Source organism: Leptopilina heterotoma, unplaced genomic scaffold (genome assembly GCF_015476425.1).
Source record: "Leptopilina heterotoma isolate Lh14 unplaced genomic scaffold, ASM1547642v1 Lhet_405, whole genome shotgun sequence".
NCBI classification, from domain to species: domain Eukaryota; kingdom Metazoa; phylum Arthropoda; class Insecta; order Hymenoptera; family Figitidae; genus Leptopilina; species Leptopilina heterotoma.
The window spans coordinates 84,393-102,750 of NW_025111068.1; the positions used below are offsets into that span (position 1 = coordinate 84,393).

At 26.8% G+C, this 18,358-nt stretch overlaps 1 protein-coding gene across 8 annotated transcripts; it reads right to left on the bottom strand.

Annotated features, from left to right (window-relative positions):
• Positions 1-351: 351 nt before the first annotated feature.
• LOC122506302 lies at positions 352-17,311 on the bottom strand. Of its 8 annotated transcripts, none has more exons than XM_043618413.1 (11): positions 17,173-17,311; positions 16,799-16,898; positions 11,905-12,361; positions 4,727-5,010; positions 4,215-4,418; positions 4,026-4,124; positions 2,755-2,958; positions 1,767-1,985; positions 1,098-1,293; positions 857-1,016; positions 352-736 (listed from the first exon to the last, which is right to left on the bottom strand). In XM_043618413.1, the coding sequence occupies exons 4-11, from the start codon at positions 4,999-5,001 to the stop codon at positions 624-626; spliced, it is 1,470 nt and encodes a 489-aa protein (XP_043474348.1). In that variant the 5' UTR covers positions 5,002-5,010; positions 11,905-12,361; positions 16,799-16,898; positions 17,173-17,311; the 3' UTR covers positions 352-623. The 8 variants fall into 8 exon arrangements, with proteins under 8 accessions (XP_043474348.1, XP_043474347.1, XP_043474350.1 ...); XM_043618412.1 differs by having other exon boundaries at positions 4,727-5,015; XM_043618415.1 differs by lacking the exon at positions 11,905-12,361.
• Between the last annotated feature and the right edge of the window lie 1,047 nt (positions 17,312-18,358).

Here is an 18,358-nt window from a genome sequence, read left to right on the forward strand (position 1 = left end):
TTGATAGTATTAATTATTAATATTATATATATATATATATATATATATATATATATAATTATATATTTATAATTATATTATAATTATTATATTATTATTATTATTATTATTATTATTATATTATTATATTATTATTATTTTATTATATTATATTATTATATTATATTATTATTTAGTATTAATTATTAATTCATAGTATTATTACAATTATTTAAATGTTAAGTAATTATTTTTTCTGAAGGTCTGCATTTTCATGGATGAGAAACCTTGAGATATGAAATCGTCACTACTGTGAGGTTTATAATCGCATATAGTAAATTACATAATTTTTATTTTAATTAAAATTTTTATTTTTTAAAAAATAGAAGACATGAATTCACGAAAATAGAATAATTTACTTTAAATTCTTATAAAACGAAGTTTCAAAGTGAAATGATTTACTGGTTTTATGGATCACGCTCATCACCACCATCATAGTTCTCATTATCTTCTCCTTCTCCTCCATATTCTTCGTCCTCCTCTTCTCCTTCTGCTGATTCTTCTTCTTCATGATTTGCAGCTTCTTCTTCTTCTAATCTTTCAATTTGCCGCAATATTTCGTCAGCTGTGGACGGAAGATTTTTTTAAAAATTTTTTCTAAACCGCTGTTTTGTATGCCGCAGCACTTCGAGCATATGAGTTTTAAATTCTTCCTTATTTAAAGGACCTTGAAAATTGATACACCGTTTGGAAGATTCTGGAAAAATAATTAATATATAATAGAATCAACGACAGAAAATATTAAATTGGCATAAATGTTATGGATTTTATAACACTTGTAGTTATTTGTAGCTAAAAATTAACTAGTTTTGCTTACGATAAAAAACATTCGCAACTTTTGTCTCGCTAAATTTTATGGTATCGTCTTGTCCATTCCAAGTAAAACTGCAAACTAGCTTATCTGATATTGTCTGACGCATTGCACATGACAAAAAGCTTCTCAAAGAAAACCCTCCATTGTTAAGTAAATGTTTATACTGGAAAGAAAAATATTAATAAATATAATCAAGTAAATAGTTACTTTATTAAATAATATAAAATATAAAAAAGTTCCTTACAAGTTTTGCGCGAGTCTCCTTTCCATCTTCTGATTCGAACTTATTAAATTCCTCAAGTTCTTTTAATGGGAATCCTTTGAGAGGTGATGAGAATGTTTCTGACAATTTCTCTGTTTCTTCATTGCTAGTTTTGTCTAATTTTTGAAATATCAAGACCAGTTGTTGTATGATTGTCTGATTTTGTGCCGTCAGAAAACTAATAAAATGCGAAAAAATAATATCTTGTTCATTGTACATGCAGAAACGTTTTAAAAAATTATCATATGAAAATTATTAGGATACCAAGTGATTTATAAACAAGATTTTAAAAGAAAATTTGTTTTCTGACAAACATATATTAGGAGTAATTTTTTAAGACCTGATAAATCCAAATTTTTTCATTTCGGGAAATTTAAACAAATGGTATTTCTCACATAATCACGAATGTTAACTTTAATTTAGAAAAATAGTAATAAATTTTTTATTTTAGCTGATTGATAAAAGTTGAAAAATGTTGTGCAACAGTTATTTAACATTTTGTGAACAATTCAAATCGCAAATAAAATCAAGAAATGTTATTAAATTCGAATTGCATTTTTTTCAGATTAATAGGTCTTAATTTTCAATGTATAAAGATTTCTTATATCATGTAATCATAGGACAATTTTAAAAGTAATATGTTTTACTTACTCCATTCTTTCCATCAACTCTGTATGCATACGATAAAAGGCTTCAATATAATTTTCTTCTTGTAATTTCATTAAATCGACATTCAAACTCGGATTCGATTGGGCAACATAGATTGCAGATTCTCCAAACCCAATTGATGCTTGTTTTTTTGAAAGTGCTTCTCCTGCATGAACACTGTCTACGGGAACTTGTATTTGTGTCTTTGTAGCCTCGTCATTCCTAAAAAAATATTGAACAAAATATTAATATTTCAAACCATACGCTATGCATCTTTTATATTTTTAAATTTATTATCTGATCATTACAAACTGACAAAATAATTGCAATGGAAAATTAAAATAGATGAAATGTATTTTAATGTATTAAATAATAAGGTAAATGTCCCTATTTGTGAACATTTGCTCATATATGTGCAAATTTAAATGAAAATCAATAAAATATAGTGTAGTAAGTAGTTACTTTTTATCGAGTAAAGTATTTTTTGTTATGAAACGGTATTTAGTTTTAGAGTTTAACAAAAAAAACTAAATATTTATAAATTAACGTGAGTGTTTATTAGATTTGATATTAATTTACCTTTTTCAAGAACTGCTGCATATTAAGCTTATTTGGCTATTTGGCGTATTTTGGCTTATACATAAAAAATATAAATTAGTTCTCAAATCGGTACATTAACCTTTTTTCATAAAAATATAACAATTTACTATACTTTGCCAATAAAACTTTATTTAAAGTCATATTTACTTTAAAAATTGATATTTCTTCTTATTAAAAGTAAAAATTTTTATAACAAGAAATATAAAAGGCATTTTTTCACTATTAAGTGTAGTAGAAATTTAAGTTGTCCATAAATTGGGACATTTACCTCATAACATGTTAATATTATATAAATATAATTATATTTTTATATTCTTAATGGATTTTAATAAAACATTATACATGTTTTATCAATATGTTAAAACTTCAATATTCAATAATGAATACGCACTTGGAAATCTCTTTTAAAGTTTGGCTATTAGTATCAGCATGCACTTTTGCTTCAAAAGTTGTTTTTAAAATAATATCCTCTTTCTCAGAATGCATCTGTGTTTGAGTAACAGATATAGGACCTAATATTTCCGTAGTCGAAGTTTGACCTCCAAGTGAAACTTCATTCGATTTTTGCTCAAGAGTAATGTGTACAGGCTTTTTGCTAAAAAATATAATAATATTGATAATACGTCGGCAAACATGGGAACTTCCTTTTTTTCATAATTGAAGAAAAGCTTAAAACAGGAAATAAAAACAACAAAAATTTTTCGTATTTTTTTTTGAAAACTAATGACATTATAAAAAGAATGATACCTGATCGAAAAATTTTTATTGTGTTTTTTGTGAGATACAAAAAAAAATGTATTTTGCATGCTTTTCATAATTTTTTAATTTTTCGGAAACTAATTAGCGTTTTTTAACGTTCTTGGACTTATTTTAGTTTCAGCCGTAAAAGTGAGATAAAAAAAATTCAAAATTTATCAAGAATATTAATGTAGAAAAAATGTCAGAGTAAAATATTTACATTTAAGATACACTAAACTTCTCATTGAAAGCTTTTTCACTATTCTTTATTTACTCAATTTAAAAAAATTATTTTTTTGTTGGAAAAGTGCACATTTATTTTTTGAAATTTTCTGATCCTATTTTCACAACAGGAAATTTTTTTGAAAAATATATATATATCAAAACACCAGTAAAAAATTAAACATTAAATAGCGAATAAAATAAGTCCAAGAACGTTCCAACGCGTTAATTAGTTTTCAAGAAATTAAATAATTAAGAAAAGCATGCAAAATACATATTTCTTCCAGTATCTCACAGAAAACATAACAAAAATTCTTCAATCAAGTGACATTTTTTCATTTTTTTCTGAAAGCTGATGATTTTATGTCATCAGCATTCAGAAAAAAATAGGAGAAATTTTTTTTATTTTTCACGTTATAGGAGGTTTTTATTCATTAAAAAAGGAACTTCCCCATACGCTAATACATTCAATAAATAAACTTTTAAGCATAAAATTAAAAATATTTCAATACTATTATAAAATATCAGGATAAATATTCTACAAGTTATTCGATACATGTAATTAATAATTGTGTGAATTTCGGCAGGAATAAATACCTCAATAATCAATTTTAAAAACAAACTGATAAAACATATTCGCAACTATCAATACATAAATATACAGTTGTTGCAATATGTCAAGCATAATAAAAAAATACTTACACTGAATTTTCTAGCAACTCTTGATTTAAAGCAGAATTAAATTCGAGTGGAGAACATCTAATGAAATCCACAATAATTGAGTTACTTTGAGGTGATTCACTAAAAAAATTATAAAAATAGTCATAAAGATGTATTATTATGGCAAGATGTACTCATTTCACTCTTTGAATTTAATAACTTACTACTTACTGTGAATTATTTAGCAATATTTGGTTCGAATTTTCAATTTGGGCTTTTGCAGAATATTTCTCTACGATATTTATAGGCGGGAATATTACTTCATTACTAGTTATTGAAGGACCTCCTAATTTACTTGATGAAACTTGCTGTGAAATTGAATGTACGTCTGAATGGTGAAGAATGGTTTTGTCAGCTGTCTTTGCAGGACTTTTCCTAAAAATGAAGTAAAATTAACTTTTTCATTTAATGACTTATATTTTGTTTTGTATTTTAAATTTATAAATTTTTGAAAATAGATCTGTAATATTTTAAATATTATTTCAAAATTATTAGTCAAATTGTTTTTGCAAATATATATTATAAAAAGTATTTTTTATGGTATACTACAATTACTATATGCATGTATGAAAATTTATTTCTGTAAAAATATAGTTTTGCGTAATTGTTAGAAAAGTCTTAAATTTTAATTTAGTAAACAAAATTTTTTTCTAATTTTACTGTTATTTATGTAAAATACGTACAAACTTTTCTTTGAAATTTCTGTTGAAGAGCCTGGCAAATAATTTGACAAATTTGATTTATTTGCATCTTCCTTCTTTTTAACTTTAGCGAATGCTTCTTTTAAAATTTTCATTTGTTCATCTACATTTGAAGTTTTCTTGGACTTCTTTTTGGGTGGAGCTTCATCAGAAGATGTTATTACTTTTTGTGTACGTTTAAGCGTCCTGCCTTTACTTGATATTTTTAGTGGGTGCTTATCCTTTTTCAAAGTGGATATTTTCGCAACGCTTTCCATGATGCTAATCTGTACTTTAAGAAAAATTAATGTTACATTTTTTAATTTTTTATTTAAAGTACACTAATGTAGGAAATTGGCGTAGATCGTTTCAAATTTCGTTTTTATCTTGGAAATAAAAAAAGTGTTGAAATGTAATAGAGGTAAAAACCGTATAATTTCTCTAGAACTCTTTCAAAAATAAAGTATTTTAACAAGGCAAAATATCGATATTCATAGAGTGTACTTTGACAGTTTTTGTACTAATCAAAGCGACAATTTCCTACGATAGCTTTCTTTTCTTATAAAAATGGGATGGTCCATAAAACATGGGATACTTTAGGGTAAGGGGGGTCCGTAAAATATCATGCATTATAGAAAGGCTTCATAACGGGGGAGGGAGGGTTAAAAATTCAGAAATTAAGTATCACAAAGTTTATCGATGACACCAATATGAATGAATAAGAAGAAGCAGGTTTCTAAAAAACAGATTTCACACAATTTTTTTAGTTCATTCCAAATAATATTTCTTAATGTTTGTAAAGGTATGATTTATGATAATCAATTTGCAGTAGTTATCCCAAGATATTTTATAAAATACGTTTCTTACATATATCCTTTATATATATATTTCAAATTAACAATTTTAATGTTTTTATTAAATACATTTCAAGTTTCTACAAAAAATATTAGTATAACATAGACTTAATTACATTAAAAACAATTTGAAATTTTTCGAATAAAAATAAATTTATTTATACAATTTAAAGTCTTAATTCTTAAAAATCGTTCTTACTATTTAACTTCTAGAACAATAAAATAAAATGAACATAGTACTTAAAAAAACTTAAAATGCCTTTAAACATTATACACTCAAATCTCGCTATAACGACCTTCTCCAAAACGAGCGCTCTCTAAAACGAGGACTCTGTCTTTCGCTATAGCGAGAAAAATTTCCTCTCGATTACCCCTACTATTTATAAACAAATGCACATTCTGTTGATTTAAATTTGGTTAAAATAAATTTTATTCATATCATAATGAGCATAAAAAGTTACTTCTTTTTTTAAATTATGTCAAGGAGTCGAACATCTTAAAAATTTTAGCTTATGTAAATTTTCTGTATGTTGAAGTTCAAATTAAACTAGGTTACGTTTGTAATTTTGACATTACGTAAATTGTAAACACAAAAAAAAATGAATGAAGAATCTTAAAAGTGGGGATATTTCATTTCTTCTCTTGCGCTCGTAATAGAAGGAGACTTGACTCCCGAACTTCTCGTTATAGCGAGATTCGAGTGTAATGTAGATTGGAGGATATTAGATGATAAGTAAAATTTATTTATATTTTGATTAAGTTTTGTAAAAAACCAAAGTTATTTTTCATGCTTTTTTCCCCAAAATCATGTATAAAACTTAAAAATAAAGAAAAATTAGCTTACAAGTGCCTAGCAGCTTTTGAAAGCAAAAATATGACTGTGCAAAATAATATGAAAATACACAAAAATATTTTTTAAAAAAGTAATTTAGAAATGCATTATAAAATACAAACAGCACAATAAACTTTTAATACCATGTATTTCTAAAATTATATCAACTCTACAAAACGAGTCCAAAAGAAGCTGATAAAAAGGTGTGGATTGAAATAGATTAAAATGATTAGAAGTATGGCTGAATTCTCGCAATCATTTTAATTTAAACGAATGAGGTTTTTGTCCATCAATAAATTTATTCAAATCACACTAATCTATTTGAACAAATTTAAATTTAGTTGAATTCCTGTTAACATTTAAAGTGAAATCAATTTAATCCAGTTTAGTGCTGTCTAGAAATTTTGCAAAGTGAAATCATTTGAATCCTTTCTCGAACATAAACATTGTTAGCATTTTAATTTTTATGGATTAAACTGATTACAAATATCAATTTACAGTCATTTTATTCAAACCAATATCGTTTTCGCCCTTTTTGTTATATCATTTAAATTGATTTTAATACACACCTTTTTACAGCGAATTAATTCCTATTTAAAAAGCCTTATGATTGAATAAAGAAGCAATAGAAGGGAAATTAAAAAAAAATTTTAAGCAACGCAAAAACATACCAAACCAAAAGAGAAAATATACTTTACAATTTACCACAGCAATTTACCACAAAAATTTTTTATTAGTTAAATAGGTACAGATACGTAAAAGCATTTTTGTATATGGATGTTGATGAATTTTCTTACATTTATAACAAACATTATTATTTTAAAAACGTACTACAAAATTCAAAGCTACGTTTCTTCATTTTTATGCTTTTAAAAATCATAAACATTTCACACCGTTTTTTTTCAGATTTATATTTTTAAGTAATAAATTTTTATGCCTCACTTACATGAGTATATACAAAGTGCGTCTTGCAAATAGTCAGCTTCAGTTTCATTTCACATATTTTCAGGCAATGTGAAAGGTGACAATAAAGAGGCGCAAATCCAATGGTTCGGAATAGCGTGTTCTTCTTCACCTTCAACATCACTCCATTTTGGCATCCTGTACATTTTTCTTTCAACGTATGTAATTGGAATTGCTTTCAGTCTTAAGTCCAAATCCTGACAAGTGTATACTCCAACCGAAGTAGATGATATTCCAATATTATATAATTCGTTGACAATTCGAAAGTTTTGAACAATCAAAAAAATGTGTTCCTCTGTTTGTATTATATTATTTATAATACAAATTTCGGAATTCTTTAAAATGCAACAATTGTCCCGCAGCGCCGTAGACAATGTGCATTTGCCAACTGCAATCTTTCTAAATTGTTCACAAATATTAGCATCAATATCTGCAGGCAAAGGTCCTTCCTCATGCCGTTGTGATAGTTCAATTCTTATATTTCGATCAATAGGAGTTAAAGCGTAATCCTCTTTTTCACATATTCGTTTATATATTTGGGGTAATTTCAGACCCGGCTTTCGAATAAATTTACGTAATTCCTGCATATTATTTTCGTAACGAAATGCACTATGAGTATCCGCAGGACCGAGTTCTTCTACATCGTCTACTAAATGTAGCACACTGTGGACGTTGTAAGAAAGAAACTGCTCCCCGTATAACACTTCACATAGTGTAAAGTAAGATTTCAACGCCTCTCTACAAAAAGGATACATGTCCCTTAGCGTGTTTGATGAATTAAGAAGACGCATGGAACTATGGAGGATCATTAAGTGTGTATAATAATCCTCATCGAAAACATTTTTGACAACTGCAGGTGAAGTGTATAGTAGAAATTGTCGGAATTCCGTCCCTTTGAATGCATGATATTTTGTTAAGACTTGTGGACGTCGGTTAAAATCTGAAGGGCAAAAGAGAATAAGCTCGCTCATTCGAGCATCAAGAATTTGCAATTTTCTTACATTCAACCTCCGAAATCCAAATTGTCCGCCTACTTGAGCACACAAAATCTTTTTCGTATTTCCTAAATAAACAGAATGTAAGACTTCGAAGGGAACACGTTTTACTAGTGGTAACAGAGCAGCTAGAGGACTTCCACCCTTTTGATGATCTTCGTCTATTAAATTTTGGTATTCCTCATCTGTACGAAGTGGATGTTCATCACCAGGAAAAACCATTGTCCTTTCAAATCCTGGAACCGTAGATCTGTGGCCTTCAACCTTACATTTAGAACAGGGATTTGTTGAATTATGTTTGTAATGATTCAAAACAAACGCTCTAGCCTCAGCGTCAGCAATGAAGAGACGTACATTCAAAAAACAAAGTTTGTTTCTAACGAGAACTCCATTTTCTTGAACATCCATAAGTTCCTGAGCAAATGCTTCATAAAATTCGAATGGGTTAGAAGGCTTATGATTTCCTTGGAATATGCCAGCTATAATGGGACGATCATCATCAATATTTAGGATTCGATACTGATGAGGCCAGAATTGATCCGCACCTTTGTCAACTTTTGCACCATCTGTGCTGAAATCGATGTCTATCGTATCTGGCAATAAGTTTACGGGAATATTTTCCAATTTTTTGACTAGTGTTTTCTTGAAACCAATGTGCAAATACTGACCACCAGCTAAATTTTGAACTCTAGTGCTGGCAACTATAGTTGGAGTGTTCATGACTGTTCTGGAATCTTTAGGCAGCCAATACATATTAAAAGGAAATTGACGCAATGTTTTTAATAAGACATTTCCTTGACTGTGATTTATGTTAGCTGCCAAAAAAGCATTTTTTAAACTCCTCCTTTGCAAACCCACTATATCTTCCTGAACAGCATTGTCCCGATTTTCGTCATCTGACGCACTTAAATCATCATCTTCATTCGCTACTGCAATTGATATTTCTGGCTCAAAGTCATATTCATTGTCTTCTTCGTAAGAACTGACAGTCTCATTGTCATCGCTATCGTTACTGACACCACCATCATCATCATCATCAGGATCGGGATTAACGTTGATATCATGATTATCAACAATAGCATTAACAACATTATCATCAACAGCGTTATCAACATTATCATCAGCAGGATGATTAACCCCATCATCGAGATCGTAATTAATATCAGCGTCGTTGTTATCGTCATGATTAGTATCCGAATAATCATCTTCGTCATGTAATGGCAATTGTTGTCTATTTTCAATAATCGCATCTAAACGTCTTTTTTTTTGTCTCGAACTGAGTTCCAAATAATTTTTAAATTTTTGAGACATCTTACTTCACGATAATGTAAAATCCTGGTAACAATAATTATACATGTTACTCGTATAATTAAAGGAAATTTTTTTCATTAAAATAATTATACATTTTCCAAAACTAAAAACATTTACACATAATTTAAAAACTAAATTAATTTATTTTTTACTTAAAAGATTACAATTCGGTTTTGAAAGAAGTGATCTGATTTTTGTTTCTAATGATAAGTACAAAACAAATTAGCGATAAATTTTAATAGTTCTTTATATATTTATTGTAAACAATATTATTACTTACATTTATGGACACAATATCTTTAAACAGGGTGTCTAATAAATTAAGAAAGATCAATTCCCTTACTTTTCCATGACATCCTTAAGGGGATGTCAAAGTTGATTGGATTTTTACATTGAGCTTCAATGGGAAAATCGCATCGTCTTTGACATCCCCTTAAAAGAATTCCCTGACAGATTACTAAACATAGATAACTTAATATATATTAATTAACTAGTAAATTAAAGAAGAATACGAACATTTATTAATTAGTTTAAGAAAAAGTATAAATTTCCTTCCGAATATATATTGGTTGATATTATAAAATTCGATCCTTGAAAGGTATAATAAATAGCAAAGAATATTTTGTATGTCATTCTTTAAAATTTATTGTTAAAAATAAAAAGCGATATTTCGATGACTTAGTTCGTCATCATCATCAGGCTCGTTCTGAATAATAAATGTTAACAACACTTTAAAAACTAAAGCAACACATAAATTATAAATAAATTAAAATTGATTTGACATAAATAATTAGGTAATTATTTACTATTATTTATAATTTATGTGTTGCTATAGTTTTTAAAGTCCTGTTAACATTTATTATTTAGAGCGAACTTGATGATGATGATGAACCAAGTCATCGAAACTTCGCTTTTTACTTTTGACAATAAATTTTAAAAAATGACGTAAAAACATTCTTTATGTTATTAAATATACCTTCCAAGCATCGAATTTTAATATAAACTAATTTATTAATTAGATTAAAAATAAGCGCCAGTTAAGGCTCATACAACTCGTTTTATTAATTTTATTACAAAATAAAATAAAGTTATTTTTAACTATGCAAATGCTTTGGTTTTGATGAATATTTTGCACCGGCTACTAACACATACTGGCGCACAGTATCAAATTAAGAAGTAACAAAAAATGTATGAAAATAAGTAAAACTAGTTTTCCGTTTTCCAAAAGCTACGAATAAAATCATTTGTTTTAAAATTCCAGAAAATAAAGGAGTTTCCATGACTTTTCCATACAAAAAATCAATTCCATAACTTTTCCCTGACCTGGAGAAATTCCCTGACTGTTAGATAAATAATCCCATGAAAGTATTATTATATTAAAATTTCTTTATAATAAAAATTTATTATTTTTTAAAATTAGTAACAGTTTCAATAACAATAATTTAAAGAGAATGTAAAAGAAAAATTATTTATAAAATAAATGTTTTTTACAGAATTACATAACAAGTTAATACTTAAAGAACATGAACTTAGTTAAATTTAGAATCGCAAAATAATGTTAATTTCCGTATTTAATTGTTTCTAATATAATATTTTTAAACGACATTATTCCAATGACCAATTTTTAAAATTTTAATTTCGTCTATTTAGATGAAAAGTCAAATTAAAATTCTATTTATCTTCTGTAAACAAAGACTATAATAAATAAAAACTGAATATGAAAAAAAAACAAATTTTTAAGATAAATTTTTTTTTATTTAACAATTTTTTTTGAAATCATTCTTTTTGAATCAATCAACAAAAATATTCTTTTGAATTAATGAGGCTAAACTCTACAACCTTTCTAAAAACAAAAAAGAAATTTTTTAGGTTAACTTCATTTTTAATTATCATCTGCTTGGATTTTTAAAAAAGTAATTGTTACAGTTAAAAAACAATTGGTTAAAAATAGAATGAATTAAAAGGCAAAATAAAATAAATCTTATTATATTTTTTCGTTTTTAAAAACGTTGCGGACTTCAGCCTCATTTGAATTAAATAAAAAGAAAAGATTATTTACATAAGTAATTTTTTTTAAATTAAAATGTTATTTATAAAAATGATTTTAATTTAATATTTCAGTACAATTTTGGAACTGAAATTGTTAAAAAATTCCAAATTCTTTTTTTTGAGGTTATATCTAATACAACAAAAATATATATGTACTTTAAACAAAATTTAACTTACTTATTTTGCTGCAGTAGAGAAAAATTAAATCAACGATAATTCCTCACAATAGTGTGGCAATAAAAACAATAAAATATGGAATTACAATAAAAACTTGACAACACACTACAAACCCCACAAACAATGCTGTCGCCATTATGAAATGCGTGATTGCCGATACGGGTGGTTGCGCATCATTAATTGCATGCGTATGAAGTGCAGTTCACTGCACACGCATTCACAGCATTTGCACTGTGGATGGTAAAATGCGTACGGATTGACTCTTCTAGCGAGTCGCACTTGTGAACGGAACATGCTTATACGGAAGCTTCTACGCGCCACCCTGCGGCACTCACTCGCTTTACGAGGCACAAGGCAAATGTCGTTTGAAGCACCCTGCTAGTGAATGCCTTGTACGATGCCTCGGTGTGTGCCTCGTAGGGTGCCTCGATGCGTGCTTTGTGCGACCAGTAGTAGACTATGGATTTAAATAGTGTTATATTTTATTAAGAGAAAGTGAAATGTAGTTACAATTTTGGTTTTAATAAGTCATAAATTGTGTTATTGTTGAAATATAATACGTGAAATTATTTTATTCTAAATTTTAAATTTAAAACTAACTGAGCGGCTTTACCCCGACTTCACGTGAGCGACTTTACCCCGAGTGTATTCCTCACATTTCAGAATAAATTTAATTAAATCTTTTTAAAATAAGACAAAACTATATATGTACTTCGAAGAAGGACATCCAATAGCAACAAAAAAAATTTGCCAGATAAATTAAGACTCAAAAATAATGATCGAAAAACTTAAAAATCCAAAATACGTTTTTTTTTCTGACACCTCTAAAAACATTTGATCATCTCTGATTCTATGTTGAGTTCGTGAAACTAAACGAAAGTTCGTTAATATAAGTTGAATGTCAAGTACTATTCACAGTACCAATATCTTCATCTTAAGTTGAGTTCATGGCGTAAAATCGCTAGTGAGCGGGTCTACCCTGTGAGCGGGTTTACCCCAGTCTCCCCTAATTAAATTTCTGCCAAGAATTTGATTACTTTTAAAAATAATTTATTATTTTCAATCATTTGAAACTTCTCCAAAATACAAATTTTTTTTTGTTTTTATCTAAAATTCCTCGTTAATTTTTTTATTTTTAATAATTAATTAAATATATATTAAAATTTTTTACTAATTTCAGAACAATTTAAATTTTGAAATTTTTTGCAAAAATTTTAAAAATTTTCTTTTAAAATTCAATTAATTTAAAAATATTGAAGTAAAATTATTCATGAAATAATTTCTAGGTTATAATTTTATGATATAGTTCTTCAAGAATTAAGTTATTTAAACAGTAGAAATTATTGTAGAAATGGAAAAAATTGAAGGTTTTGCATTAGAATTTTGGTTTTTCTAGAAACAACTATTAATAATATTTTAATTTGTTTTCTATAGGTCTACATTCTGTTGAATAAACTACCTTATAATTTTTAAAATTCTTTACGATATCTATACCTATTATTTAAATCATTATCATAAAAATCTATATTTATATTATGTTGTGGTGTCAATAATCTAATCAAAAATAAAACTCCCTGAATTCTATAACATGGAGTCTAAATTTTATTATTACACTTTGAAAAAGATTTCAAAAAAGGAAAATTTTTTTATTTTTTATTAGAAAAAGGTGAAAAAGGGGACAAATCCTTAAAAGGTGATAAAATTGAAATAAGGGGGCAAAAGTGGAAAAAAGGACCAACTGTGATGACCCCATAACCTCAAAACCTGTAAAAATTAGAAAATGTTTTTAAACGCAAACAAATAAGTATAATAAAAAGGAATTACAAACAATTATAGAAGATCTAGTTTTAGTCAACTGAGTAATAATTTTTTTAAGATTTAATTTTTTTCTTTTAGATAAAAAAAAGTTTGAAAGTTTTAACCAATGTTTATAAACAATAACTCAGTTTCCTCAGTGAATCATTCTCTATAATTGTAATATTTTTATTGTTTGTAATTATTATTTATAATACTTTTTTTGCTTTAAAAACAGTTTTTAATTTTGAAAGGTTTTTGAGGTTATGTTACAATCACCATGATCACCATCCTTAAAAGATTCACACAAACAGAAAGAGAAAAATGTGCTATCTGAGCTGAGCCGGATTCCTTTTGGGAATCTACAGAAAATTTGTATACTTAGTGATTCGTAAGTTTGAAGTTAAAATATTTTAACTAACCCTACTAAAAATAAAATCAGGAATGGTCAGACAAATTAGCAGGCCGCCTGACCACTTTAATCCAGTTTTCTTACGATTCTGGATGGATCTCGTCAGAAATCTATCACAACTGATCAGGAGGAAGTTTAAAGTGGTCACAAGTTTGCTACTATCCCCTCCTCTTTGTTGACCACGCCCATAATTGGTGACTATTTGAGACCATTTGTATCTCATTTTTGACCATATTTTTAAGCCACTTCTGTTTTATTTATTTAAACAATAAGCAAAAAGTTGCAACAAATTAATTTTAAAAAATATATTTTATTAATTAATATCAGTTTGTTTACATACGGAACAACTTGAAACTAATTCCCGGAATTAAATTAAAATTTGGACCCTACGGGGATCGAACCCCGACGCATGACCTAACCTAGTGCCTAAACTAACTGCCCTAACGACTGCGACTACCGAACCGACTTACATATTTCTGGATTCAACTGTCTATATAAAGAGCAACTGTAAAATAGTAAAATTCAATTACCAATATTATCAATAAATCAGAATAAACTGTTAAATAATTTTTATTTATTAATTATATTTCAATTTAGTCATAATAGGTTATGTGAATTAATAAAAATTAACATTATTAATTGAATCAATAATAAATTAAGTCTTAACTTTACAATTTGTAATGTTTTATAAACTATAATACGAATACAGATTAATAATAATTATTATTATATCTGCATTTAAAATGAATTTACTATTTAATATTAATTTAATTAAACATTATAATTTATAATAATAATGAATTATTAATGCAATATTGAAATTTTTATAAATTTTAAATTTAAATTATTAATAGTCATTATAGTAAGAAATTATTCTATTAATGATTAATAATAATTTAAATATAACTGTATTTCAATTATAATGCAAATACTTCTCATAATAAGTACTGACTGGTATAGTAAATTACTAATATTATGAAACAAAATTTATTATTAATTAACTATATTAAATAATTACAAGTAAATATACATATATTAAATTAATATATTATAAATATACATTAAATAAATATATTAAATAATGTTAAAAGAATGGTCCGAATGTTTTGATTTATTTACCTACTTTTGCTGTATAATTAATTCAATAATTATACCAATTTGAAAAATGAGAACTTTTGTCAAGTTAAAAGAACAATTTTTATAATAGAATAATGTATTCTGAAATGTAAAAAATAAATTTGAAAGATTTTATATGTATACATATGGGCAATTCCACGTGAGATTTCAGTCGACCACTTAAAATCGGCCAAAAATATTTTTTTTCTATTCTGTATTGAAAAAAAACAGATACGTATTTTTTTATTATTTTTTTGGAGGCCAAATTTTTGAGTTATGAATTTTCAAAATTTTCGTTTTTTAAATGAAGATATATTTTTAATGTCAGATAACTCAAAAAATATTGCTTCTTTTCATTTTTTGACAAGAAAAAAAAAGTTTTGTTTTTCTCTCTACTTTTGAATAATCATAACAAAAAATTTTTTTTTTCATTTTTTATTAAAAAAATAAAAAAATTTTATAAACAAATTAATTTTTTTTAAGTTTGGGTATGATAAATTTTTAATTTTCTTTTTTTAAAACATACCTGGAAATGATAAGAAGGTTTTGCAAAAAGTTTCAGAGTGGGCCTGACAAGTTTGATGGGTCCAAAAAAATAATTAAGCTGTCCGTGCAGGTCGCACGCACGCGGCACAATGGGAATTTTTTACAATTTTTAATAATAAATTGTAAAAAAATCCCATTGTGCCGCGTGCGTGCGACCTGCACGGACAGCTTAATTATTTTTTTGGACCCATCAAACTTGTCAGGCCCACTCTGAAACTTTTTGCAAAACCTTCTTATCATTTCCAGGTATGTTTTAAAAAAAGAAAATTAAAAATTTATCATACCCAAAGTTAAAAAAAATTAATTTGTTTATAAAATTTTTTTATTTTTTTAATAAAAAATGAAAAAAAAAATTTTTGTTATGATTATTCAAAAGTAGAGAGAAAAACAAAACTTTTTTTCTCTTGTCAAAAAATGAAAAGAAGCAATATTTTTTGAGTTATCTGACATTAAAAATATATCTTCATTTAAAAAACGAAAATTTTGAAAATTCATAACTCAAAAATCTGGCCTCCAAAAAAATAATAAAAAAATACGTATCTGTTTTTTTTTAATACAGAATAGAAAAAAAATATTTTTGGCCGATTTTAAGAGGTCGACTGAAATCTCACGTGGAATTGCCCATATATAAATTTTCATGAGACTTTACCAAAATTAGAAAGATGTACCAACATTTTTATAGGTTATGTGTTCACACATTTCAGAAATAGTCAAGAATTTCAGAAATGGTCAGGAATTTCAGAAATGGTCACAGCTTTGAAAATGGTGGGAGTAAAGTGGGAGGAGCTTGGAAAGTATTTGGTTAGGAATGGTGAGAAACGTTCGAAAACGTCAGAAGTGGTGAGACTGTTCAGAAATTCTGACCATTCATGACGATTCCTGATTTTATTTTTAGTAGGGAACACAAATTTGATTTCTATAAAAATGTATATTCTACTCAAGGAAAAATACATAATTTGTAATAAAAATTATAATCAAAATATTTGGTTATATTAACATTATAAATATACTTAGAAATTTACTCACATGGCTTAGAAGAAAAACGCAGAAACGTGGTAACGACGGATCGTCGAATTCTGAAGAAGCAGCGAACAGTGAACTATAGTGTGGTAGTGAAGCGAGCGTTCTAAAAACCATTAAGAAACGCGATTTGGCTAATACGTATGCGTTTTTAAAGACATTTTTTACAGACTCGACAAATAGTGAAAAATTGAAGGCGGTTCCAGAATAGGTGCAAAAGGCAAGAAGTGCAAGTGCGAACCAATGCTAAATGTATAGGAATCGCACTTGGACTTGCTACCTGCCTTTTGCACCTATTCTGGAACCGCCTTGAAATTTTCAAGTTTTGTTTTGATAGTTAATGCCTTCTTGCGTTTATAAATTATATATTTTTTACATACCCTTATTTGTGACTGGATCCGCTCTGATCTATCTATATATAATAGAAAATAACTTTTTTTCACAATTTCTATTGTAACAATCACAAATAGTGTATAACAGTCTATTCACTAAGCCTCAAATGTGCATTTGGTTGTCTGCTACCGTATGTCCGTATGACGTGAAAGACTACGTGCACTGCACAGTTCAAATAAGCAAACTTGAGCAGGCTTGTCGCCGCCCGGACTATTTTGCGTTTATTCCTGTAATGTGCATCTTTCTTGCACCGTGGTCCCAATCGTCAGATATAGTCAACAAAATATTTTTGTTTTTTTCTGTTTCTGTAGTTGTTTGTGTTAACAAAAATATGGATACAAAAATGTAATTCGATACGAGGGAATAATAAAAGGGTAAGAATATGAATTTAATACATTAATTGTACACATAGTAAGTAAATACTTGTATAACAGTTTTAGGTTATGTTTTTTGCAACCGAAAAAAGCTACCTTGTAAACAATTTTTTAATATTACGTATTTACAATGAAACGGTATTTCAATAGTCAAAATTAAAAATTTAATAATTATAAATAAATTAATATAATTGAATTTTGTAGATAAAAAAAGTATAATTCTGTTAAATTTAAAAGTATAGGAAATTCAAAATAAGGTCAATTGAGTACAAATGTACTGAGATAAACACCTAAATATGAAAAAGGTTCAGCTGACTCAAGGCCAAGGTTATGAAAGAAAAGAGAAAATTTAATATTTGAAAAGTATAAAAATTGTTTAGAAATTTGAATAAATATTAAAAAGATAAATTATAAAAAATTAACACAATGTTAATTTTCTATTTAAAGTGTATATTTTATTTTTTATAAATAATATTAATTTTATTAATTAAATTATTTAATTATATTATGTTAGAATAAATAAAGTTATGGTAAAATTTGTATCAATAAAAAGATAAAAATTGATAGATATTGTTAGCAACATTTAAAATCATTATAAGTTTATTATTTAAAGAATTATTTAAATTTGAAAGAAATAAAATAAATTCATGGAGAAAAGTAATTGACAGCTATACAATGGCATTGTTCTCGGGAAAACGTTAGACATTTTGGAGACCAAAGAGAGAGAAAATATATTGCTTTCCTTACTGGTGAAGTTTAAATTGTATTGGTCAAACAAAGATGACGCGTTATGAATTTC